The following is a 25035-nucleotide window of genomic DNA, read 5'->3' as shown; positions in this document are numbered from 1 at the left end:
CCAGGCCCCAGCAGGCCTGGCGCAGAGCTGGGATCTCCCCTACTCACGCTCTCCGTGCGGTGAGGCACTGGCTCTGAGCTGTTGCTGGACCCTCTTACCTCACTAGTATAAGCAGGGATTCCTCATCTAATTGGTCCAACACCCCTGCTGGGCCAGGCGCTTTCCAGAGAGGAGAGAGGGACAGCCTGCCCCTGAAGAGCTGACGGATGCCAGCTCCTAGGTCCCTTTGCGGGAGTTGAGAATCAGCTCAGACATGCTAGTCGTTCGTTTTTTTATCCGGTTGGGTCAGTTTATTAACATACATAATTAAGAACAAGTAAAACAGACGCATGCTGCTGAGACCTCTGCAGCAAAGAGATCTTGGGGAGGCCACGCTGCTTCATGCCCCAGCACCCCCCACCCAGCAGAATAGCTCCACACCCAGTCCAGGGTGGTGCTTTTGGGGCCTTCACCCAGCACCTGTGTTCTCTCTGGAAAGACAGCCCCCCACACGATCCCCTCCATCCAAAGCTGAACCCCATCTCTGCCACTGGACAAGGAGGGTCGGGGTCTCCTGGGGCTGGGCCTACTGCTGCCTCCTGCACGCCTGTCTAGAGGCCAGTGCCAAAGCCTCACCCAGGATAATGGCTTCCTCTGCTCTGTGAGGGACCCTTCGTCTCCATCCTGCTGCACTAAGATCCCCATGCTGCAGCCCAGCTGCCTGGGCCTGTGATGCACTCCTGCCCCTTCACCTTTCCCCAGACTAGTCCTAGGCTCCCCAATGGCACAAGGCAAGGAGCTCTTTAAACCTGGCTCCCTGTAAACGAAACCCTCCAGGCTCCCCTCCCACCTCTAGCAGTCTCTTTGCAGCCATGCTTCAGGAGACAGGAAAAGTCAGTACACAGCAGCAGCAGCTGCACCAGTCCCTGCCCAGCAGGGTATGACCAAGGAGAATCCCAGCTGGTCTAACAAGCAGCCTCCAGGACAGTATCTGTTCCCGCAGCCCCAGGAGGCTGCAAGGCCAAGGTCTTGGTGTCCACCCCCAGCTCTGCCCCCGTGGGCAGAACACATGCCTGCCTACTCCAGGACAGACCCATCACCGAGGGGGTTTCTGCACAGGCCCCTGACCTGCAGGGGAGATGTGCCCATGGGGGCAGGATAAACCCAGCCCCAGCAGAACAGGGCAGAGACTGAGGGTTTGTGGGGAGCCCACGGCCTGGAAAGGGCCCTGCAGAGGAAAGGGCATTCAAGGCTGGCAGAAGCAAGTCTGGGCGCTCCCTGCTAAACACCACCTGTGCCCAGCTCAAACCCCTCCACCACCAGGCACTGCCCGTCATTCCTGCATGAGGCTGTTAATCTTCGTTAGCAGTACGTCTGTCTTGGACCCTGGGGAACCAAACGGGAGAAAGGGTCATTCCAGGAGCCTCTGTCCTCCCCAGGGCTGCCCCAGCCCAGCAACAATCGTGGGGTGGGAGGCAGCTGCTGCTGCAGGAGGTGTTGCCTGGCCCCCCTGCACCCTCATCATCTCAGGGAGTAGCACTTGCTCGGGAAGCAGGCAGGATGGGAGCTCCCTTGGCTGGGGCTCCTTCCCCTTTTCCCCCACAGGGCTGAGGTGGGGTGCAGCTCCCTCTCACTCTGTCAGAGTTAGGCTCTGGGCCCAGGCTCTCCTGCTGGCAGAGCCCCCCAAAAGCTCAGTGTGGGGTGGGGAGAGCCCCTGGGAGCTAAGCTCTGGCAAGGGCCTGGCCCTGCAGGTGAGGAGAGCCAGTGATCTGAGAGGAAGAGGGAGGGGAAGACCACCAGCAGCAAGAGGGTGTGGTGAGGAGAGGGAACGAAGGAGGGAGCGGGGTGGAGAGTAGGGGCCCATTACCTGCCGGTTCTTTTCTCCTGGAGCATTTCCTGGAAAGCAAACAGCATTGAAATTCACTCAGGAGAGAGTGTGTCACCATTCAGGCCCTGCCACAGGGAGATCAGCCCACACCCAGGGCCAGGGCTGCTCCCCCAGTGCTCTGCCCCATCACTTGGCCACTGTGGTTTGAGCTCTGAGTTAGTAGCGGCCTTTCTGCCATGGCTGGAATGGGACGGGAGCTCCTGCCAACCATAATGAGCCATGGAGGGTCCCAGGGCAATGGAGTCACTCGAGTCCCCTTGGAGGGCTTCCATGCCAGGCCCACCTTGCTCAGCTTATAGGTGGAGCCAGTAAGCTGTGACCAAGTCCCACAGCAGTGGGATGGAGCAGCTCAGGGCCAGGCTCATGGCAGAGGCCAGGGAGGAAAGCTCCTTCTGAGCCCGCTGTGTCCCAGGTTAGCACCGTGCGAGGCGGGAGAAGTGGGCTCCCAGCGCTGCTGAGCGGCTCTCCCAGATCAAGAGGGTGGGTGAGTGACCGCAGCAGCCCCTGGCCGGGCAGCCCCTCCCCTACCTACAGCTCACCCAGAGGGCAGCAGACATGAGGCCTCCTATGCCATGGACAGCTACGGGACCCAGAAGAGGCTGAACTTACTGCAGCAGGAGGAAGGCAGAGAGGATCAGGAGGAAGGAGACGCAGTCTGTCACAATCCAGACCATCAGGTACGTGCTGCGGGGCTGCAAGGCAACAAGACAGGATGAGTAGTTCAATGGGGACCACAGCCCCGGCAGAACAGGCCCTGGCCCCCTCGCTGGGGAGTGGCACTGCAGATGGGCCAGGTGGGCTCAGGGCATGCAGGCCTCTGCCAGCGCCACCCAGGGTAGGTTCACTTACGAGCAGCCAGAGAGGGCGCTTCATCTCCTTGAGCACCTGGCAAGCGTTGGTGGTGACGGAGCCGACCCCTGCGCACCACAACACGGAGAAGAGCCAGGGCTCATTGACCACATACAGATTGACGGAGACGTTGTCCTGGCGATACCGGCTGCAGAGGGGATGGAGCCTCGTTAGTGTGGCACAGGTCAGCAGGAACTGGGAAAGCCTGGCTCTCACCCAGTGCTCCCCGTGCTCGGGGCTGAGACCTGTGTGTTTGGGGTTCAAGCTCTGCTGCCAGCCAGGGCGTCAGGATGCAGAGAAAAACTTTTTCACTAGGAGGTAGTGAAACACTGGAATGTGTTACCTAGGGAGGTGGTGGAATCTCCTTCCTTAGAAGTTTTTAAGGTCAGGCTTGACAAAGCCCTGGCTGGGATGATTTAATTGGGGATCGGTCCTGCTTTGAGCAGGGGGTTGGACTTGATGACCTCCTGAGGTCCCTTCCAACCCTGATATTCTAGATTCTGTGATGCGTAGGTGGCCATAGGGGGAGCTAGACTTGCCTCTGCTGGGCTGAGCCGCTGAGGCGCCATTGCTCTGTGCTCCCCAACAAGGGGCTCTCACCCAATCTCCTCCGTGCTGACGTCCTGGTACGGCAGGTTCACACGCAGCGGAGACTCTGTTTCATTCCAGCTGCTCTTCAGACCGTAGATTTGCTGAAAGCCTGGTGCCTGCCGTCTGACCTGCTCCCTGAACCCGTCAGGCAGCCAGAGAACCTGGGGGAAAATCAGGCCTGGAGTGAGCTGGGAGACCAGGGGGCGCTCGCTGTGCTCTGGGACCCAGGCTGCAGGGCCAGCCGCACGGACATGCGCATCCCAGCCCCCTCTCTGGGACGAGAGGTGTGGGTGTGCAGCACCCTATGGCTTGAAGTGGTTTCCATTAAATACAAGGTTTCAGCTGGGTTCAATGGCTCGCAGCACCCCCACTGCACACATTGTTCCAGCGCCCCTGGTCATGGGCAGAGGGCACCCACTGGGCAGAGAGCCTGTAGGCACCTTACTCAAGGGCATGCTGTGTCTGCAAAGTAAACAGAGTGTCATGAATAATTCCTCCCTAAATGGGGAGCAGGAGCAGGAAGGGGCAGTGAACCCAGATGCCAGGCTGGTCTTGGCAGGGTCATGTATATCCAGCACCCAAGGGCTGGGGGCAGAGGGACTGGAAAGGTGGCCATAGCGTCAGGGAGCCATGGAGCTGCAGGGTGTGGTAGCAGCAGGGGGTACAAAGGTGGCAGCTTGTTGATTTTCCTGCTTCAGCACCAACTTGGCTCATGGCCACACCTGTTCTGAGTCACTGTTTACACATGGGGGGAGGAGGAGCAGGGAGTCCCCCGTAAGTTTACATCTCTCCCTGCACAGTTAGGGCATAAACCGTACTACAAAGCACCCCAGGCCCGAGGAACTGGCCCAGGGCAGCAGCTAGTCCGGCAGCCTACCTGCAATAGGGTGCTGTGGCACAGAGGGCCTATGCTGGGGACCTCAGGGTACCTGGGATCATGGTAAGGGCAGATCCTGAGCACGCTCAGGGAGTCTCTAGGGTGGGTCTGACCCACCCTATGGGGTGGGGAGCTCACTGCTGGTGAAGGGCAGGCTCAGGGAGCCCTGCGGGAGGATGTCTGGCCCGGACATTCAGCCATTCCCTCCTCCGGCTGCCCATCGGGCATCAGACTCCGGGGCAGAGCCAGGCTCACCAGCTGCGGCAGGATGCCCGATTGGAGGATGGTCTCCACGGTGACGTTAACAAAGCTCTGGTAGTCCGTGTGGTTCTCGGGCCGGAGGTCGAACATGATGGAGACGTTGTGCTGCTTGGCCTCCTGCAGCACCTGCTGCAGGGTCGGAATCTTCTGTGTCCTCGCCTGGCCTTTCTCCTCGCTGGAGAGGCCCTGCACCGAGCGGAACGGGTTCTTCTGGAAGGGACAGGCCAGAGTCAGCAGCTCCCCCGCATGGGCGGCACTGCTCCCAGCTGGCCCCAGGCCTCCCACACTGCCCCCTCAACACCAGCGCCCAAGGCACAGGGTGCTCCCCCTGCACCCACAGCACCCCCCAGTGCTCGCTAGCACGGCAGAGCAGCTGCTCAGACCCCAGGACGAGGGCACAGAGGGAGAACAGGTCGCCCTGCCACCTGCAGGAGACCAGAGCAGCGCTGCAGTTAGGTGCTAACCAAAGCATCACTGTGTAGGCGGGCACCGAGCCCAGCCAGGACACGGCTTACCCCATCCCTCTGCCCAAGAAGCCCGACCCCTCCCAGCCAGCCTTCCCCATGCCTCTGGAAGGTCAGAGCAACTCCCAGCTCAGGCAGTGGGGCTTGGAAGGTAGCCCCCCACCCCATGGAAGGGGGCACTAGAGTCTGCAGAAGCAGTACTCTCCAGGGCCTGGGAACCCCGGGAGGGCTCTGAGCGGCTGGTCCCAGTGCTCTGCCAAGAGCAGCCTGGATCAGTGCAGCAGGGCAGAGCCCTCTGCAGGGCACCGCAGGGCCAGGGCTTTCAGGTCACAGCAGCCGCAGGAATGTAGAAGCCCTGCCACGCCCCGGGGAGGTGGGGGCCTGACCTGCAGGAACCAGCTGCCGGCGTCGAGCTGCTGGAGATCAGTCCAGTTAAAGGCCGTGCCGTTCATGGTGGCCCAGGCAGGGAACACCTCTCGCACGTTTGTGGTCCGGGTGAGCGTCTCGTCATGCATGAGGAAGGGGATCCCATCAGCACTGGCAAGGGGAAGGGGATGGGGTAGTTAGGACCTTGCCCAGTGCAGCATCATGAGTCGTTTGCACCCCTCCCCCCAACCTGACCGCCCTGGCACCTCTGACAGGGATCAACCTAGTAGCCCTTTGTACGCCGCCATGCTGTGTCCCAGGATGCTGGGGGAGTCCCCTCCCAAACGCCTGCCTTTGGATCAGGCCTTTGGGGACTGAAGCTTCGTGGGGCTGGGAGCCAGAGCCAGACATAGGAGGAGTCAGTGCTGGTTGCTACGGGAGGACACATGGTCCTGCAATGGCAGCAGCTGGTCACTTATCGGCCCTTCTCCACAGCAGGGGAGGAAACTTCCCCTCCCCACACCAGACCTGTCCCGGGTCCCACCCTCACCGCATTAACAGGCCAGTGAGGGGAGCCCTGTGTCTCTCCCTGAGAAATGGGGATCGAGCAGGGTGGGGTGCCAGGCCAGAGCACCAGACAGCTGGGCTGGGCTCAGCTTCCCTTGGGAGGGATGGGCAAGGGGTGAGGAGAGGAGGGACTCTCACAAAGCCCAGGCTGGTGCCTGGAGACGCCTCCCCTAGCGTGGAGCTGCCCCCTTCACCCCAGAGGGGGCAGTGGGCAGAGGCCTGGGGCTCAGGGAGCTGGGGCAGGCAAGCCGAGCACACGTTCCCCTTGGAGACCCTGGGTGTCACTTTACCTCACCAGGACATCGGTCTCAAACACACGCACGTCACAGCCCACTGACTTCCGGAACGACATCAGGGTGTTCTCTGGAGCCAGCTAAACAAGGGAGAGAGGACACAGGCAAACCAAGCTGGGCAGGGGCAGGGGTGCAGCGCATTGGGTGCTTGCCCCACTGTGCTGAGTTCGAATCTTCTGGGCTCAGACATGCAGTGAGTTTGCTGGGCTTGATCTAAGGCAGTGGTGGGATTTCAGGAAGTAGCTGAATCCCCAGCTCTGCCTAGGAGAGACCCAGGGCTGGGATAGCAGGAGGCTGCAGGGCAGGATTGAGGGGCATAGGCAGGAGTGGGGGGGTCCCCAGTGCTGGCAAGCAGGGGGTCTGCGGGTTGGGATTGAGGGGTATTGGCGGTGGTCAGGGGAGCCCAGGGCTGGGGTTAAATTCTACCCAGAAGAAACACGTCCCAATTAGCTCCTGGCCCCATGTGTGAGAGCTCAACCCCAAGGGCTGCCTCAGCCCCTGCCAACCATGCCCCACACCCTCTCCAGCCTGGCTACCCACAGGGCAGGCTGCAAGGACTCCCCTCCCCAAGCTGGTCTCGGGAGACTGGAGGCAGCTCTCTGGGGGTTACCTGCTTGCCTGTGTCTGCGGTGTGAGCAGGGAATGCTGCTCTCTGGGACCCAGGGCAGGGCAGGGGCACAGGACACCTCCCCACCCGACACACACCCCCCCAGCCACCTGCACTGAGGGCTGTAACCTGCCTTTGCCTCCAAGCTGGCACGAGCCGCTCCAGCCTGCTCCCTGGCACAGCGCTTGCAGGCAGCTGGTGCCTCCCAAGCTAAGGAGGGAGGGCTCATGCCCACTGCAGGTGGGGGGGGGCAGGGAAGGGCAGCTGCCCTTGGGCACAGGTTACTCACCATGGGGGCCCCGCGGTGCCCAGCCAGCGCTGGTTTGGGGGGCAGCTGGCTCTCCTCCATGAGGCAGGGGGAGGAGATCATCAGGGGAGCCAGGTACAGTGCAGCTGCAACACCAAAATACACCAGCAGAAGCAGTACCTTGGGGGCTGCAGACAGACACACGGACAAGGCAGAGCCCGGTCAGGGACAGCGTCACCGCAGGCACTCAGAGATGGGGAGGGATTAGCCAGGGCTGCTCCCCCTGCAGCGGGTGTGGGGCTCCCCACCCTGCCCAAGAATAGGGAGCGATGGGTCCCCCCTAAGCCCCCCAGCAGAGCAGCCCTTAGCCAGGGACTCGGATGCCCCTGGCCACCATGCACTGTGCCAGGTAGTGTCCTTCACAAGCCGCCTGCTTAGGTGCGTGGGTAGCTCCAGCCCAGACGGTCTCTGGGCACCAAGCAGCGCTGCATGGCCGGGCCTTCACAGCCCCTTCCTGCCAGGGTGCTGCCCGTAGAGCCCCTGCCCAGAGGGTTGCTGGCGCTTGGGGCGCCCGGCTGTCATGCCAGCCGCTGCACAGACACAGCTGCCCCAGCCCTGCAGAGCTCCCAGTCTATGAACAGACTGAGCCATGGGTGGTGCTGGCTAGGACACGTGTGCATGTACTGCAGGGAAGGGGAACCCGCTGCCGCATGTCCTAGGCCCTGCATGGCTGAGAACAAAGGGAGAGCCACCTCCCAGCCTACGCTTTCAGGGCAAATACTGGGCACTAGCCCAGCCTCAGGTGACGCGGTGCAGGGAGAGCTCTGGGCTCCTGTTGAGACAGCGTCTATGGCCCATCTCTGGGTGCAGCTCAGCAGGGCTATGGCATCAGGGCAGCTGGCTGCCAGGGGCAGGATGCAGACAGGCCTTTGCTCCACACCAGAGGGGAGGCGTGGGAGGGCGGAGCCGACTAAAAGCCGCGTCCCCATGGCCCCACCCCTGCTCAGCGCCCTGGGGCCCAGGAGTACCTGCACAGCGAGTACGAGAGGAGCAGTCAGCCACAGGCCAGGCGAGCAGTGTCATGCCTGCCACGGCTCCGATGTGCAGGAAGGGGCCCGTCGCCTGTGGGGTGGACACACCAGCACCACTCAGTGCCCAGCTACGAACTCCGGCTCCGTGCTCCCATCAGCCCACCCTGCATGCCAGGCTCCCCTGCAGCTGCCAGGAACAGCCGGCCCCCCAGGGCTCCCCCTTGCTGGGCTGAGCCCAGCCTTCTGGGCTGCCCAGCAGCTGGCATCGCTGGGTTTGAGGTGACCACGCCGCGTCCCCATGGCAGGAGGGACAGGTTCTGGGAGGGGGTTGAGCCAGGCGGCTTTGCCCCAGGGCTCTGGGAGTGGCTATTTATTCTCACTGGGGCCGTGCAGCACCTGGCACTCAGTGTGAGCCCCCCGAGGGCCCTAGCCTGGAACGACACAGGGTCCGTTGTGCGGGGGAGCTGCAGGAGTCAGACAGGCCTAGCGGGAGAATCAGCCAAACCTCACTGTGTCTGAGGCTGGGCCTAACCACAGGGTGGCGAGGCCAGTGGATCCCCTCCCCCATGCCCTGAGGCTGGTCTCCCCTTGCCATAGGGAGAGCCCTTGGGACACAGGAAGGGCTCTGCCTCCGCTCTCACCTGCAGAGAGATGCGTGCGCTCTGCCACTGCTCAGCCCACTTCACATCGAGCGCAACAAAGGCTGCGGCCACGACCAGGGTGGTGAGGATCAGCAGGCACTGGGGGGCCGGACACATGGCAGTTAGGACCAGGTGCATCTTAGACACCACAGAACAGCCGGGGACCCTGCCTGTGGCCTACCCTCCCCTAGGTGAGCCAACCCCTGCAGCTGGAGTCCCCGCTTCTACCCTCACCCTGCATATGCTGGGCCCCTCCCGCCTTGGGGCCCTGCTGCCCCGGGTTAAACACTGAGTTCGACTCCCTGTGGTGAAGGGGGAAATGGTCTGTAATATTACTGTGAATACCGTGCGTGCCTCAGTTTCCCCGATTTCATATTGTTACCCTGTATGAGAGGGGTCGGGGGCAGGAAGGTTTGCTCTCGGGGAGGCTAAGAGACATCAGGATGAACATCACCCGGCTGTCTGACCCAGGATGCCTCAGTGGAAAAAGACTGGCTGTGGCTGACCCCACATCAGTGAGGAGTCTAAGACGACGACAGCGAACCCCGTCAGCAGGACATGGATGTGTAGTGACCCAGAGGGAGAGGCTTTCCCCACCTCTCCGCGCCATCCCCCAGCTCAGGGGCAAAAGGCCTGGGGGGAGAGGAGATGGGGACTGGAAGGAGTCGGAGCTCTACAGCCAACTCACGCCAGCGGGGCTGGGCTAGTCAGGATGGGCTGAGCTTTTGCCCTCAGCTCTGCGCTGGCCTCGGGCCTGCCCGCGTGTTCCAGCTGGCCCCTGTGGACACTGGCTGAGTGCACTGATCCCCGCAGCAGGCCCCAGTCTCTCCCAGGAGTCTGTCTCAGTGGCACTGGCTGATCAGAGCTCAGTGTGACGCAGGAGGGCTGGAGCCACAGGGGTTGGGTCTAAGGGGGAAGTGAAGCCTCATGGCTCACCCTGGAGGAAGAGTGAGACCCCTGGGGGGTAGGGGGGTCTGGCCCACTTCAGGGAGCCTCCCAGGACTGACAATGCCAGGTGCTATCCCCCAGAGCAGTTATCACCCCACAAGAGGATAAACAAACCCTGCCCCTGTCACAGAAGGCAGGGGCGGGGGGAGGGAAGCTGCCAGCTGGGTACCAGGGCCTTGCCAGGCAGCCCACTCTGCTTCTGCATGGCAGGGACAGCAGGCAGGGCATGGATTAGTGAGTGTGGCCAGCACTGGCCCTGCTACATGTGGGGCAAGGCACTGGCTCAGGGGGAGCCTCAATATGTGGCCCTGAGGGGTATGCAAGCCCCGCGGCTCCCCACACCATGGGCAACAGGAATGACCTGAACCGGATCCCTGGGCCTTTGGGCAGGAGGAACTGCAGGCGGCTGTGCCGTTGGAGGGCTGGGTGTGGCGGCGTCTGGGGCTGGGGCAGGGCTTGGATGCTAGGTTTGGGGAGGGGTGGGCTGTGCAGGGGCCCCTCCGTTGGCACTGGATGCCAGCTGGCCCTTACCTTGTGCACACAATGTAACTTCAAGGGCTGGCCACAGAGCTGCAGGCACAGAGCAAGAACCTGCAAGAGGAACAAGGAAGATGCTGGAGCTGGAATACATGTACATGGAGACCTGGGAGAAGAGCTGGAATTTGGGGGAGCACAGGCTGTTAGAGCAGGGATAAAGGAGAGACAAGACAGAACTGGGATGGGGGGGAATCAAATCGGTATTAGAGATGTCTGGATACTTATGTGAGAAGTATGGGGAATAAGCAGGAAGAACTCTAAATGCTAATAAACAAACAACTATGACACAGCTGGCATCACAGAGTTGGTGGGGAGAATACACGTGACTGGAATATTGGTACAGAAGGGTACAGCTTGCTCAGGAAGGGCAGGCAGGGAAAAAAGGGAGGAGGTGTTGCCTTGTATATTAAAATGTACACACTTGGACTGAGGTTGAGATAGAAATAAGATAGGTTTCAGAGTAACAGCCGTGGCTGTTACTCTGAAACCTGTCATTATGCAAGGCACTGCATTTAGCCGTATGGAGTGGAAATCTCAAATAAATTGGTTAGTCTCTAAGGTGCCACAAGTACTCCTTTTCTTTTTATAGAAATAAGAGACAGACTTGCTGAAAGTCTCTGGGTCAGGATAAAAGGGGTAAAAACAAGGGTGATGTCATAGTAGGGGTCCACTGCAGACCACCAGACCAGGGAGAAGAGGTGGATGAAGGTTTTTTTTAAAACAGCTAACAAAATGATCCAAAGCCCAGGACTTGGTGGTGACGAGGGACTTCAACTCCCAAGACATCTGTTGGGAAAACAACACAGCAGGGCACAGATTATCCAACCAGTTCTTGGAATGTATTGGAGACAATATAAGGCTGTTCTAGATTTGATTTTGACAAATAGGGAGGAACTGGTTGAGAATTTGAAAGTGGAAGGCAGCTTGGGTGAAAGTGATCATGAAATGACAGTTCATGATTCTAAGGAATGGCAGGAGGGAGAACAGCAAAAGACAATGGATTTCAGGAAGGCAGACAGACTTCAGCAAACTCAGGGAATTGGTAGGTGAGATCCTAGGGGAGCAAGTCAAACTATCTAGAGACATAAAGGGTAACAAGAAAACATTCTACAATACATTAGAAGGAAGAGGAAGACCAAGGACAGAGTAGGCCCGTTACTCAATGAGAGGACAGGGAGGGAAACAGAAAATGTGGAAGTGGCAGAGGTGCTTAATGACTTCTTTGTTCTGGTTTTCACCAAGCAGGTTTGTGGCGATTGGACGTCTAACATAGTGAATGTCAGTGAAAATGAGGTAGGATCAGAGGTTAAAACAGGAAAAACAAGTTTGATGTCTTCAAGTCACCAGGGCCTGATGAAACGCATCCTAGAATACTCAAGGAGCTGAGGCGGTATCTGAGCCATTAGCGATTATCTTTGAAAAGTTTCAGAGTAACAGCCTTGTTAGTCTGTATTTGCAAAAAGAAAAGGAGTACTTGTGGCACCTTAGAGACTAATCAATTTATTTGAGCATAAGCTTTCCGATGAAGTGAGCTGTAGCTCAGGAAAGCTTATGCTCAAATAAATTGGTTAGTCTCTAAGGTGCCACAAGTACTCCTTTTATCTTTGAAAAGTCATGGAAGATGGGAGAGATTCCAGAAGACTGGAAAAGGGCAAAGATAGTGCCCATCTATAAAAAGGGAAATAAAGGACAACCTGGGGAATTACAGACCAATCAGCTTAACTTCTGTACCGGGAAAGATAATGGAGCAAATAATTAAGCAGTCAATTTGCAAACACCTAGAAGATAATAAGGTGATAAGTAACAGTCAGCAGTCATGAGTTTGTCAAGAACAAACCAACCTGATAGCTTTCCTTGATAGGGTAAGGAGTGGGGGGAGAGAAAGAAAGATAAATGTGGTATATCTTGAGTTTAGTAAGGCTCTTGATACTGTCTCGCATGACCTTCTCATACACAAACTAGGGAAATATAACCTAGATGGAGTTACTATAGGGTGGGTGCATAACTGGTTGGAAAATCATTCCCAGACAGTAATTATCAGTGGTTCACAGTCATGCTGGAAAGGCATAACGAGTGGGGTCCCGCAGGGATCGGTTCTGGGTCCGGTTCTTTTCAATATCTTCATCAGCGATTTAGATAATGGTACAGAGAGTACACTTATAAAGTTTGCGGAGGATACCAAGCTGGGAGGGGTTGCAAGTGCTTTGGAGGATAGGATTAAAATTCAGAATGATCTGGACAAACTGGAGAAATGGTCTGAAGCAAACAGGATGAAATTCAATAAGGACAAATGCAAAGTACTCCACTTGGGAAGGAACAATCAGTTACACACATACAAAATGGGAAATGACTGCCTAGGAAGGAGTACTGTGGAAAGGGACATTGGGGTCATAGTGGACCACAAGCTAAATATGAGTCAGTGTAACACGGTTGGAGAAAAAAAAAAAAAGCAAACATCATTCTCGGATGTATTAGCAGGAGTGTTGTAAGCGAGACATGAGCAGTAATTCTTCCGCTCCACTCCACGCTGATTAGGCCTCAGCTGGAGTATGGTGTCCAGTTCTGGGTGCCACATTTCAAGAAAGATGTGGAGAAATTGGAGAAACTCCAGAGAAGAGCAACAAAAATGATTAAGGCCTAGAAAACATGACCTATGAGCGGAGATTGAGTTTGTTTAGTCTTGAGAAGAGAAGATTGAGAGGGGACATGATAACAGTTTTCAAGTACATAAAAGGTTGTTACAAGGAGGAGGGAGGTGAATTATTTTTCTTAATCTCTGAGAATAGGACAAGAAGCAATGGGCTTAAATTGCAGGGAGGGCCGTTTAGGTTGGACATTAGGAAAAACTTGCTAACTGTCAGGGTGGTTAAGCACTGGAATAACTTGTCTAGGGAGGTTGTGGAATCTCCATCATTGGAGATTTTTAAGCAGGTTGGACAAACACCTGTCAGGAATGGTCTAGATAATCCTTGGTCCTGCCACAAGTGCAGGAGACTGAGCTAGATGACCTCTTGAGGTCCCTTCCATTCCTATGATATCCTCCCTGGCTTCCTGCAAGGACAGCTCCTGAGCCGCGGCCCAGCAGCCCTCCTGGGACACCCCGATCTCAGAGAGTAGGGCCCCGCTCAGAAAGCCAGGGCCCCAGCCCCTGGGTCAGCCCACCCCCTTGGGCCCCGGCCCCAGCCCCTGGGCCAGTCGGGATCGTTCAGGAGCTTCCGAAGAGCAGAGGGCCTGAGTGAGCTCAGCACAAGAGACGTGGAGCAACGTCTCCAGCAGGCAGGATGCAGCGAGGGCCCCAGAGAGCAGGACCTACCAGCAGCAGGGCCGAATACGTGACCAGCAGCACCGTGACTCCGAGCAGGGGCATGGACCAGTCTACCCACCACTGCGTCTGTCTGAAGAGGAACCTGCCAAGCAGAGAGGAGAGTCAGATAAGGCTGGGTACACCAGGGGCAGGCACAGACTGTGGGGAAGGGAGGTGCTATGAGCTGGGGAGGCATATGATGGGGGGAGGGAGCACTGGGGATGGGGAAGAGAGCTGCCAGGCGCTGGGGGAAGTGGGGGACAGGGAGGGGCCTACTCACTCGTTGAGGTTGTGGAAGTCATTGAGGATGATGAGGGCATGGTACAGCCATACAAGCGTGAAGAGGCAGGCGCAGAAGAGGAAGAACAACCAGCCACAGTCCCACTGAAAACCAAAGGGGCCGCATAAGAGACTGCACGGCTCCTGCCAGCCACACCCTGGCCCCTTCAGGGCAGCTACCAGCTACCCGGACATGCCTGCAGGAGAGCCCAGGGCAGCCTGGGCCCAGCCTGTCCGCCAGAGGCCATCATGCCTGCTTCCCTGGCTCTGTGCTCTGCCTGCCCCTGCCCCCACGCTACAACAGGAAGAGGTGCTAGGACCTCCCCCAAGCCCTGAAAGAGGGAGGTGATCACCACCCAGGGGATGCCACGCTTTACCCATGTCAGGGACGGCTGGAGCAGGACTGGATGGAGCCACAGCCCCAAATGGGGCTGGCACAGACACAGGAGCCCAATAAGAACGAATGGGGGTTCAAACAGCTTAGGGTCAGAATAGTCCATACAGCAGGGGCCAGGACTCCTGGGTTCTATTCTCAGCCCCTCCCCTGACTCGCTCTGTGACCTTGGGCCAGTCTTTCCCCTCCCTGGGTGAGGATGGAGCTGCCATCCCCGTGGCCTCAGGGCCCTGTGCAATGGAAGAGGGGCTGGGGCTCAAGTAAGTTTTTTACATTCATAACTGATGCCCCCGGTCCCCCCAGGGCTTGCTGCTCGGAACCGCCCTGGCCCCGTACAAATTAAGCCCTGCCTGTGCGGCTGCCAGGTACGTTACACCCTGGGTGGAAGCACAGAGCCTTCAGTGCTGTTACTAAGTACACGTGGGCGTGCTGGCAGCCCGGGGGCCCTATCCAAGCAGCTGAAGCAGGGACCGACCCGGACAGGCCAGCCCCACATGCCCCACGCCCAGGGAGCTGGAACAGAACTGCTGCTGCTGCCAAGTGGGGCACGTTTCTAATCAAGGTTTGCTCTCAAATTCCCAACAAGATGGGACAAGCTGCTACTCAGCCCCACCCATGGGAGCTGGAGGACTCAGAGGCTCCCAGGGCCGCGCACCCTGAGTCTGCAGAGCCCCAGGGATCCCTGCCCCCAGCCCCCCTGCAGTGCAGAGCCCCTGGGATCTGCCCCCGGCCCCCCACACAGACCCAGCCCCCCTGCAGTGCAGAGCCCCTGGGATCTGCCCCCGACCCCCGCCACAGACCCAGCCCCCCTGCGGTGCAGAGCCCCTGGGATCTCCCCGCCCCAGCACAGTGGGGCCTTGGGGACCCTGGCACACGCAGGAGGCTGTGGGCTGTCTGTGGTGCAGGGTGGGCGCAGGAGCCCAGCAGGGCTGGGAGCGCGTCTGACGTCACCGCTGCTCCCAGGGAATGCGGCCGTGCCAGAGGAGACTTTACCCCCCAACCCCACCGTGGCCATTCCCCTGGCCCAGCGTTTGTGACGCTCCCAGCCCCGGCAGGGCTCCCTGCCTCGAGCAGAGGGGAAAGTCTGAGCGCCCCCCTCGGGGCAGCGCTGCCGTGACCCAGCACCTGCTGCCCCGTGCCCCACTGAGAGCTGCCCGTGGGTGCGAGGACAGCCGCCCCCCCCCCCCGCCTCACTGCAGGGGACAGGGAGACGCCCTCTGCCCCGGGCGGGGGGGGCCTCCGGGCCCTCGGCCTGCCCCTCCCGCTGTGCCGGTCGGGGAGAGCCGAGCTCAGCACCCCTCACCTTGGTGGTTCTCAGGCCTTTCCTCTGGTCCTTGGCCCAGCGGCAGCTGTACAGGCCGAGCAGGCCGATGGCACAGCCGGGGCAGCGGCAGCCGGGGCTCTTCGCCATGCGGCGGGTCTGCGTCCCCAGCACCGCACTGGGGGGGGTCAGGCCTCCTGCAGGGGAAGAGAGCACATGGGAGATCCCCCCCTCTCAGGAGAGTGGGACCGGGCAGCCTGGCGCTGGGGGGGCCTGGGCATTGCTGGGCGCTCAGTCACCAAGCTGCCCCAGGTGCCTGGCAGAGATGCAGAGGCCGGGCGCCAGGCCAAAGGCGAACAGGAACCTACCCGGTGCAGGCTGCCCCTCCGGCCCCTCCCGCCCGGGCAAGCCCAAGCCAGCTGCACAGCATGGAGCCGTGCCCACCCCGGGCCCGGGGGCAGCGGAGGGCGTCCTGCGTCAGCCACCATAGGGAGGATCTCACGGGGAGTGAGAGGAAGGCTGGGCCGGGCAGCGGGCCCTCACCAGGTCTGTCCTGGGCAGCTGCTCCGTTCGGAGCACCCCTGCCTGGGCCCAGGCCTGGCCTTCCTGGGGGCGAGTGTCACGGAGCAGGGCTGCTGAGCCACCCGCTGCAGGGCCCCGGCCAGCATGGCTTCGGGCTCAGTGCGCGCACAGGGCACATGCCCACGTGCACAAGTGCCCTGGCCCTCGGGCACGCCAAGGCCCTGCCGTTCCCCTCGGCTCTCCCACAACAGCCGTAGCTCCCTGCATGTCACCGGGGGGCTCACCAACCCGCCCTGCTCCCAAGGGGGACACTCACAACGGCCCCAGTGTCCCACTTCCCAGCCAGCGGCTGCCGTTCCCCGCTGCCCTGAGCGCCGGGGCAGAGCTGCCTGGGAGGGCCTGGCATTTCTGCCTTGGCAGTTAATTCCGTGCAAGGGAAGGTAGCTGGGATCCCCTCAGGTCCCAATGCCTGCTCCTCCTTCCCCAGCTCTGCAGGGCACCGGGAGCCAGCTGGATACAGCCACATGCCCCCCAGCTGCCAGGGTGCCGCCTGGACCTGCCGGGCTCCCCGCAGCAGGAGGTGGGTGCTGCATGAGCCCGGGCTCAGCAACAGCAAAGTTGTGGGGCTGTGCTGGGTCAAGCCCCTTCCACCCACCCCTTTGTTAATGCAGGACAGGAAGGGGGTAGGGAGGTGAGGGAGCCTGCGGGGCTGGCGAGCAGCTGGACCCACAGGGAGGAGGATCCCCAGAGGCAGCTGCCAGGCTGTGCCTGGCCAATAGGCCACGCCCCAGGGCAGGGGGGAATCGCCCTTGTCCTGCAACAGGAGGACTGCTCTGGCCAGAAGGCCGGGGAAGGGGAGGTTGCTGGTGGAAGCGCACAGCCTGTGCCATGGGGCACGGTGCTGGTCACAGAGCAGGCTGCTGGTCTAAGGGAGGGAGGTCCTCCCCAGCCCATACCAGCGCTGGCAGTATTTGCAGGGACCTCTGCCATGCAGCTGGAGGAAGCAGTCAGGGAAATCCCTGCTGCTGGCTTGCTGCACAGAGCTAACCCACTCCTTCAGGCATTCCCGGATGGCCCCTCACAGCCCCTTCTGCAGGGCTACCCCTGTGTGCAGGAAGGAAACCGCGGCACAGAGGCTTCAAGTGGCTCTCCACTGGTCACAGAGGGACTTAGGGTCAGAGCTGGACTCCCATTCCTCCCCACTCTAACCTCTAGACCCCAGCTAGAGCAGAGATTAGAACCCAGGAGCCCTGACCCCAGGTGAGACAGACCCACGACCTTCAGCACTGCCCCTGCCAGCAGGCTGCTCCATGGTCTTTGCAGCCCACACGAGTACCGAGCGCTGCTTCATGCCAGGACATCCTCGACACCGCCAGCGGCTCAGCCCTTCCCCACAGGGCAAAGGGCGCAGCTGGGCTGGAACGGAGCTGGCTGCAGGGACGACTGGCCTGCCTGGCTGCAGCGTGCTCACCGGGGGCAAGTGTCTGTGTCCCTGGGGCAGTGCCGAACCCACCGATACCAGGGAGAAGGGACAGCCCTGAGCTGCCACCCACTGCCCCTGCTCTGGGGATGCTCTGAGAGTTGTTAGCCAAGATGGTGCTTCTCTGTCCTCTGCGGCCCAGGCAGCAGCAGGAAAACTCTCAGCCCCCGGCCACTTCCATGGAGACCAGGGATCTCAGCCCTGCCCTCCGTGACCTTCCCAGCCAGCCCGAAGGGCGTGTGCCACAGCGGGACAGAGCACACTGGAGTCCCTGCCACAGCTCCACGGCTCAGGTGCACGCCACACTCTGGGAGGGTCGGTCACAGCCCCGCCTGAACGCCCCAGACCCAGCTGGGATGCGTCACCCCTGCTGCGCAGAGGCACCAGAGTAAGTGCCCTAAATCCCAGCCCCAGCGGAGTCCCCCCCAAGGCCCAGCAGCCAAGGGGCCTCTCGCACCTATCAGTGGGGATGGGGCTAGCATAGTCCCCGACAGGGCAACATCCTGCTCAAAGATGTGCTGGAGCTGGGCTGTCTCCCGACCAGAGCTGGCTGTACCGGGGCATGGTCCATGCTGGCTGGCAGGGGTCTGGGACTGGAGCCACACGCGGATGGAGGGTGTGAAGGTGGCTGAAGCTGCCCAGCGCCTGGCTCCTGCGAGTAGCCCCAGACAGGTCACAGGGCTGGGCAGTCACAGCCCATGGCTGCCACACTCTTTGGAGAGGATGCCAGGGGCTTTGATGGGCTGGGGCTGATGCCAGGCACGGCCCGCAGGTCCCTGAGCTCCCTATCCAGGCTGGCACAGCACAGCTCTGGTGCTCACCCAGCGCCCTGCCCGCCCCACCTCCCCAAATCCAGCTGCTGCTCTCGCTCCCCAGCCCCGTCCGCCCCACTCGCTGGGAACCTACCCCCACCCCAGGGGCAGCCCCTTCTTATTGCTCATGCCCCTCCCCTCCCGGCAGGGCAGTGCTCCCCTTCCTCTCGCTGGGTGCAGCAAGCTGGCTTAGGGGAATACCTGCTCTGGCCTTCTCCTCTCCCCGCTGGCAGGTGGGGCACGCTGGGGCTCAGGCCTGTCCCTCGTTCTCCCTGCTCCGGAGCCCTGGGATCCCTTCCTCCCCTCGCCTGCACCAAGGTGTGCGGCTCTGCCAGCCAGGGCCTCCCACAGGGCTGCTCCCAGCTGACTCACAGGCAGGTAGGTATGGGAGCCTAGGCAGAGGCAAGCAGCCAGGCTGCCTGGGGGAGGAGGGGGAGGGGAAGCAGTAGTGCAGCTAGGGCTCAAGATTGAGGGGGCAGCAGAATGCCTTTGTCCTGTCCCCGGGCCTGTCACTCACTCCCAGGGCTGCCGGCCAAGGGGCCCAGGGGGAGCGTGACAAGCCCCAGCACTCTGGAGTTTGCAGGCAGCCCACGCTCCGGCCAGATTAAACGCTAGGGAGGGCTGGGGAAGGCTGTGCGGGGAGGCGGCAGAGGCAGGCTCAGACTCATGGCTCCAGGCTGAGCCCCCTTCAGGAAATAGGGGCACTGGCTAGGGCTGCCCGAGGCTCTTTATTTGCATCCCCGCTGGCTCAGTTCTGTGGAGGGGCAGGGCCACGGGGGGGGGGGACCAGTGCAGAGGCCAAGGCAACCCAGAAATGGCCCCCTCTGTCTGCGCGAACACTGCCATTCCATGGAGTAGCAGCGAGGATTGGCCAAGACTTGGGTTTCTGCACCTCCTGTCTCCACGCTCCCTGTGACTGCCTCCCACCCAGGTGGGAACCGCTGACATGGCTGCGCAGGGAGCCCATGGCCTTGCGCTGGGCCCTGTTACTGCCCTTGGAGACAAGTGCTCAGCTACGGAGCGTGGGCACTCTGGTGCTGGGGCTCTTGTGGCTCACGCTGACAGTTGGTGCTTTTTGAAAAGTAGCAGCACCTGGAGTCACGTGACTGCAAAAGACCCCCACCTTGGGTTTGTAAAAAAAAATAAAAAATTGATTCTAGCACTTGTGAAATGAGGAGAAGAGATTGAAATTGGGTCCTGCATGCAGCCTAAAGGCTCAGAAATGAGGAGACAAAGAAAGAACCCAGCCGATTCCCTGCAGCTCTGCCCCCAACCTCCCACTGTGCAGAGTGAATGTGAACGGCTCCCCTCTGATCTCGGGCTTTCACACCCACTTTGCGCGGATAGGGTCCTGTTCTTTGGGAGGAGTTAGTAACGGGTGATCTCCCTTCCCTCCCTCTAACTACAGACTGTTACTGGCCCTGCCAGGCAATGCGGAGAACAACCAAAGTCTCCTCAGGCCGCTGAGCGGCAGCTGTTACCATAGACCCCCTGCAGCCATGAGCAATCCTGGCAGCAGGCCCAGATGCATTTACCAGACAGGTCAGGAATGGATCTCCTAGGGCAGGTAAGCTGTAGGGCTACCGGCAGTAGCAGCCCAGGGAAGCAGCCTGTCCCCGTTGCCAAAGGCAGCAGGCAATACACTCAGTTAGGCCATGTCTACACCACCACTTATGTCGCTTAGGGATGTGAATAAACCACACCCTGAGCACCGTCCATTACACTGACCTAGGCGCCAGTGTGGACATGGCTCTGCTTCTCCCACCAACCTCTACTGCTGTCTCCTGCTGGCTTAGAGCGGCTCCGTTAGAGAGCTTGTAACAGCGCACTCCTACAAGCTCCCTAGTGGGGACATGGCCTTTGAGGCTCTCAAGAACAGTCTTATCTCTAATTTCTCATCCTCCAAGTGCTTGGCAGCTGCTGCAGCCCCCGAGCACCATGGAGATTAGTCACTGGTTCCTGGTCCCTATTTTACTGTGTGGGACGCCAAGGTCAGCTTTGGTCCCAATGTTATTTATTGTCAGCTGCCATTTGGTGTCTTTGGGGCCAGACACCAGAAGGACCCAGAGACCAGAGAACGACAGGCCAGAGCTGGGTTGCATCAGGCAAGAGAACTGGCTGCACAGAGAATAGCTTAATTTTATTTTAGTTTCCTTACAAATTGTGCCCCTGTCCCTGTCATCTTCAGTGCACGTGGGCTGAAGGAAAGTGATTCCTGCTCCTAGAGACCGGTTTCTTAAGAAAAAGGCTTGAAAACTGGTCAGACACATAGCATAAGCCTGTGTATGCATGTGTATTATGTCTCACTTTGGGGCCTAGATTTCTTGTCTTCCACATAGGAGCCAGTGCAGTGGCTGACGAGGCCCCCGAGCCAGCTCCCTCCAGGAGTTCTGGTTACTCTGCTCCAACCTGGGATGAAATTGCAGGGTTCATTCTAACTGGGGCTGCCCTCAGGAGTTTGGGGAACAAAGGTACCGACTGCTTGAGCATGGATTCAATCACAACCAAATTACCCCCCACCCACCCCGACTGGCCTACACTTACCATTTAGATTGAGCTAGCTACACTGCTCACGGGTGTGAAAAATTCACACCTGAGTGCCATGGTTAAACCAGCCTAAGCCCTGGTGTGGACGTGGCTAGGTCGATAGCAGAATTCTCCCAAACCTCCCGGCCACTGCTTGCAGGGGTTGGGTTACCTGGGCCAAAGGAAAAGCCCCTTCCCGTGCAGCAGGAAACGTCTACCACGTGGTGCTACGGCACCATAGCTGCCGTTGTGCTGCTGTAGCGTAGCCATGGCCTGCGTGCTGGCGGTTTCGTTGTCACCTGTTTAGAGACCTTCCTTTGTCTTCTGACCCCAAGAGAAGCCTGTTTCCCAGCAGTTCCTTTGGGACCACAGGATATGGGATCTGCACATGTCCTTTGTGTACAGGGAAGGGGATTTTGCCTTCTCTAGAGGAATGTCCAGGTTTCTTAGGCTAGGTCTGCGTTACAGAGCCTGTGCCAGCTTAAACCCCCGGTGGAGAGACAGAGTACACCCACAGAAAGGGCTCTGCCTGGGTAGGAACACCCAGCCTCCCTGGACTGCATTAGCTACACCAAGAGGAGACCTCTGTTGGCACAGCGGTATCACTGTGGGGGTGGTTGGTCACACCCCGGCCTGACATAGCTAAGCTGGCACAAGTGTTACATGCAGACCAGCCTGGCCGTGGACTGTTTGCACACAGTCTGTTTCCGTTTGATTCTACTGGATTTGCTGGTCTGAGCCTTTGTTGACATAACCAGGAGCGTAGCTTTGGCTCTTCAACTGGAATAGTGTTCATTAAACTGGTGAGCTCTTATGCAGGTGAGAAAGCGTTCTGGCCTGGCCTGCCTGGAAGGCAGGAGAGAGCATCTATAGGAGACACCGCTGTCTTCCTGAGAAACTACAATCCATCAGTGATCTTCCTGAAAACACCATCCTAGCCACTATGGATGTAGAAGCCCTCTACACCAACATTCCACACAAAGATGGACTACAAGCCATCAGGAACAGGACTCCTGATAATGTCACGGCAAACCTGGTGGCTAAACTTTGTGACTTTGTCCTCACTCACAACTATTTCACACTTGGGGACAACGTATACCTTCAGGGGACAATGTATACTGCTATGGGTACCCACATGGCCCCACAGTATGCCAACATTTTTATGGCTCACTTAGAATAACGCTTCCTCAGCTCTCGTCCCCTAATGCCCCTATTCTACTTGCGCTACATTGATGACATCTTCATCATCTGGACCCATGGAAAAGAAGCCCTTGAGGAATTCCACCATGATTTCAACAACTTCCATCCCACCATCAACCTCAGCCTGGACCAGTCCACACACGAGATCCACTTCCTGGACACTACGGTGCTAATAAGCGATGGTCACGTAAAAACCACCCTATACCGGAAACCTACTGACCGTGATGCTTACCTACATGCCTCCAGCTTTCATCCAGACCACACCACACGATCCATTGTCTACAGCCAAGCTCTACCATACAACCGCATTTGCTCCAACCCCTCAGACAGAGACAAACATCTACAAGATCTCTATCAAGCATTCTTACAACTATAATACCCACCTGCGGACGTGAAGAAACAGATTGACAGAGCCAGAAGAGTTCCCAGAAGTTACCTACTATAGGACAAGCCCAACAAAGAAAATAACAGAACACCACTAGCCATCACCTTCAGCCCCCAACTAAAACCTCTTCAGTGCATCATCAAGGATCTACAACCTATCCTGAAGGATGACCCATCACTCTCACAGATCTTGGGAGACAGGCCAGTCCTTGCTTACAGACAGTCCCCCAACCTGAAGCAAATACTCACCAGCAACCACACAACAGAACCACTAACCCAGGAACCTATCCTTTCAACAAAGCCCGTTGCCAACTGTGTCCACATATCTATTTAGGGGCCCACCATCATAGGGCCTAATCACATCAGCCACACTATCAGAGGCTCGTTCACCTGCACATCTACCAATGTGATATATGCCATCATGTGCCAGCAATACCCCTCTGCCATGTACACTGGCCAAACTGGACAGTCTCTACATAAAAGAATAAATGGACACAAATCAGACGTCAAGAATTATAACATTCAAAAACCAGTCGGAGAACACTTCAGTTTCTTTGGTCACTCAATTACAGACCTAAAAGTGGCATTTCTTCAACAAAAAAACTTCAAAAACAGACTCCAATGAGAGACTGCTGAATTTGGAGTTTGGAATTAATTTGCAAGCTGGATACAATTAACTAAGGCTTGAATAAAGACTGGGAGTGGATGTGTCATTACACAAAGTAAAACTATTCCTCCCCCCCGCTGTTCCTCAGACATTCTTGTCAACTGCTGGAAATGGCCCACCTTGATTATCTCTATAAAAGGTTTTTTTTTTTTTTTTAAAAACTCTTCTGCTGGTAATAGCTCACCTTACCTGATCACTCTCCTTACAGTAAAAAGAAAAGGAGTACTTGTGGCACCTTAGAGACTAACCAATTTATTAGAGCATAAGCTTTCGTGAGCTTATGCTCTAATAAATTGGTTAGTCTCTAAGGTGCCACAAGTACTCCTTTTCTTTTTGCGAATACAGACTAACACGGCTGTTACTCTGAAACCTCTCCTTACAGTGTGTATGGTAACACCCATTGTTTCATGTTCTCTGTGTATATCAATCTCCGCACTGTATTTTCCACTGCATGCATCCGATGAAGTGAGCTGTAGCTCACGAAAGCTTGTGCTCAAATAAATTTGTTCATCTCTAAGTCCTCCTGTTCTTTTTACAGGAATACTGTGTTCCTCCACAGCAGTCAGCAGATTACAGCCAGTGCTTTATACAAGCCAATAACCTCTGCTGTTAACTTGGTTCTATTGCAGTGAGTCATTCCTGCCATGCTGCCAAGCAAAGGGCTCAAAAATTAAGAGTCAGACCCTGAAAAAAAAATCATGTGATAAAAATGAATAGTCTGGTGGTTTTGGTTTCATTCTTGCTTGAGCCTTGAGGGCAAAGGCTCCAGTCCAACTTCTGCCCTCCCTGCATTGCAACGTAAGAACTGAGGGCCAGTCAATGAAGTTAAAGAGGGGCAAATTCAAAATTGGTAACAAGAAATATTTTTTCAAACAACCTCTAATTAGTCAGTGGAACTCACTGCCACAGGAAGTAGTCAAGGCCAAGAATTTAACAAGATTAAAAAAAGCAAGTGATCATTTATATGTATCTAATGACTGTCCAGAGTTATAATGAATGACAACTACACTTTAGAAGGGATACTAAACCTCCTGCTTTAGGGCCTAAACCAATCTAACTGTTAGACCAGGATGAAACCTAGTATGAAGGGCAGATTAACCCATAACTGCTACTATGCGGTTTCTTGCATCTTCCTCTGAAGCATTTGGTGCTAGTCACTGTTCAGAGACAGGACACTGGACTAGATGGGGCCTGGGTCTGATCCAGTCTATCTGTATCAGGGTTCCTACATGTTTTACCATCTCTGGTTCAGGAATTCAACCTGGAATTGACTGATTAGAAGGGCAGCCTCCCTGCTGGGCCGGGCAGCCCCCCAGCACTGGTTTCCCAACAGTTCTTTCACCCTGGCACTCTCTATCCCCCTCCTTCTTCGCTATCCTGTCCCTGCCCCTCACGTCATCATGCTCCCCAACAGCTCCCTGCCCTACCATATTCCCCCTCAGTTTCTTACCCCTCCCATTCCCTCTCTGCCCCACAGCCACTTGTCACTGCTCACATTTGTTAAGGCTGAGGGTCCACCAGTCTGCAGATTAGGGCATGAATTCATTTGCATAATGAGATGATTAGACATGGCTTCGTTTGCCTAATGAGAGGAAGTCACCATTTACACACACTGGGGTTTCACGCTGCGTATCCAGCAGCCCCCAGGCTCTCTCCTCCCTCCATTGCCAATCCCACTGTCCCAGTCTGCCCGGGCGCAGGCTCAGCCCCATGCCCCCGTGCACCTGGAGACCAGGGCTCACAGAGCTGGGTCCCTAGCGCCCATGGGAGCAGCATCACCGGATCAGACTCAGTCCGTCTGCACTTGCTCAGCCTGCAACCGGCTGAGCGGCAGTGACGCACTCCAGCCACGAGAGGGCGCACTCCCAGCCCCCTCCAGCTCTATGGCTCTTTCCTGCCATAGGGCCTGCACTGCGGCTACTCTGCCCACGCCCCTTTTGCTCTATGGTTCATTGCATGAGGGCCCCTCTTAGGGCTGCCAAAGCAACTGCCTGGCCATAAAACCCGGGCGGTTCAGGCGGCTGGGGGAAAGGCCTGGGGTTCAGTCACCCCGGGGAAGG

General features: G+C 58.0%; 1 protein-coding gene across 4 annotated transcripts; it reads right to left on the bottom strand.

Moving 5' to 3' along the window:
• Positions 1 to 263: 263 nt before the first annotated feature.
• Positions 264 to 18631, bottom strand: GDPD2 (glycerophosphodiester phosphodiesterase domain containing 2). Of its 4 annotated transcripts, none has more exons than XM_084638421.1 (16): positions 18400 to 18631; positions 15427 to 15581; positions 13731 to 13834; positions 13460 to 13553; positions 10141 to 10200; positions 8662 to 8760; positions 8018 to 8111; positions 7032 to 7177; positions 6133 to 6215; positions 5296 to 5446; positions 4440 to 4655; positions 3317 to 3468; positions 2717 to 2864; positions 2477 to 2559; positions 1847 to 1875; positions 264 to 1365 (listed from the first exon to the last, which is right to left on the bottom strand). In XM_084638421.1, the coding sequence occupies exons 2-16, from the start codon at positions 15532 to 15534 to the stop codon at positions 1313 to 1315; spliced, it is 1620 nt and encodes a 539-aa protein (XP_084494547.1). In that variant the 5' UTR covers positions 15535 to 15581; positions 18400 to 18631; the 3' UTR covers positions 264 to 1312. The 4 variants fall into 4 exon arrangements, with proteins under 4 accessions (XP_084494547.1, XP_084494546.1, XP_084494545.1 ...); XM_084638420.1 differs by lacking the exon at positions 18400 to 18631 and adding an exon at positions 17185 to 17284 and having other exon boundaries at positions 4440 to 4652; XM_084638419.1 differs by lacking the exon at positions 18400 to 18631 and adding an exon at positions 17185 to 17283.
• Between the last annotated feature and the right edge of the window lie 6404 nt (positions 18632 to 25035).

Source organism: Lepidochelys olivacea (assembly GCF_965140295.1).
Source record: "Lepidochelys olivacea isolate rLepOli2 genome assembly, chromosome: 9".
Lineage (NCBI taxonomy): Eukaryota > Metazoa > Chordata > Testudines > Cheloniidae > Lepidochelys > Lepidochelys olivacea.
Note: the sequence above shows the minus strand (reverse complement) of the source record. Positions and strands in the feature narration are given on the sequence as shown.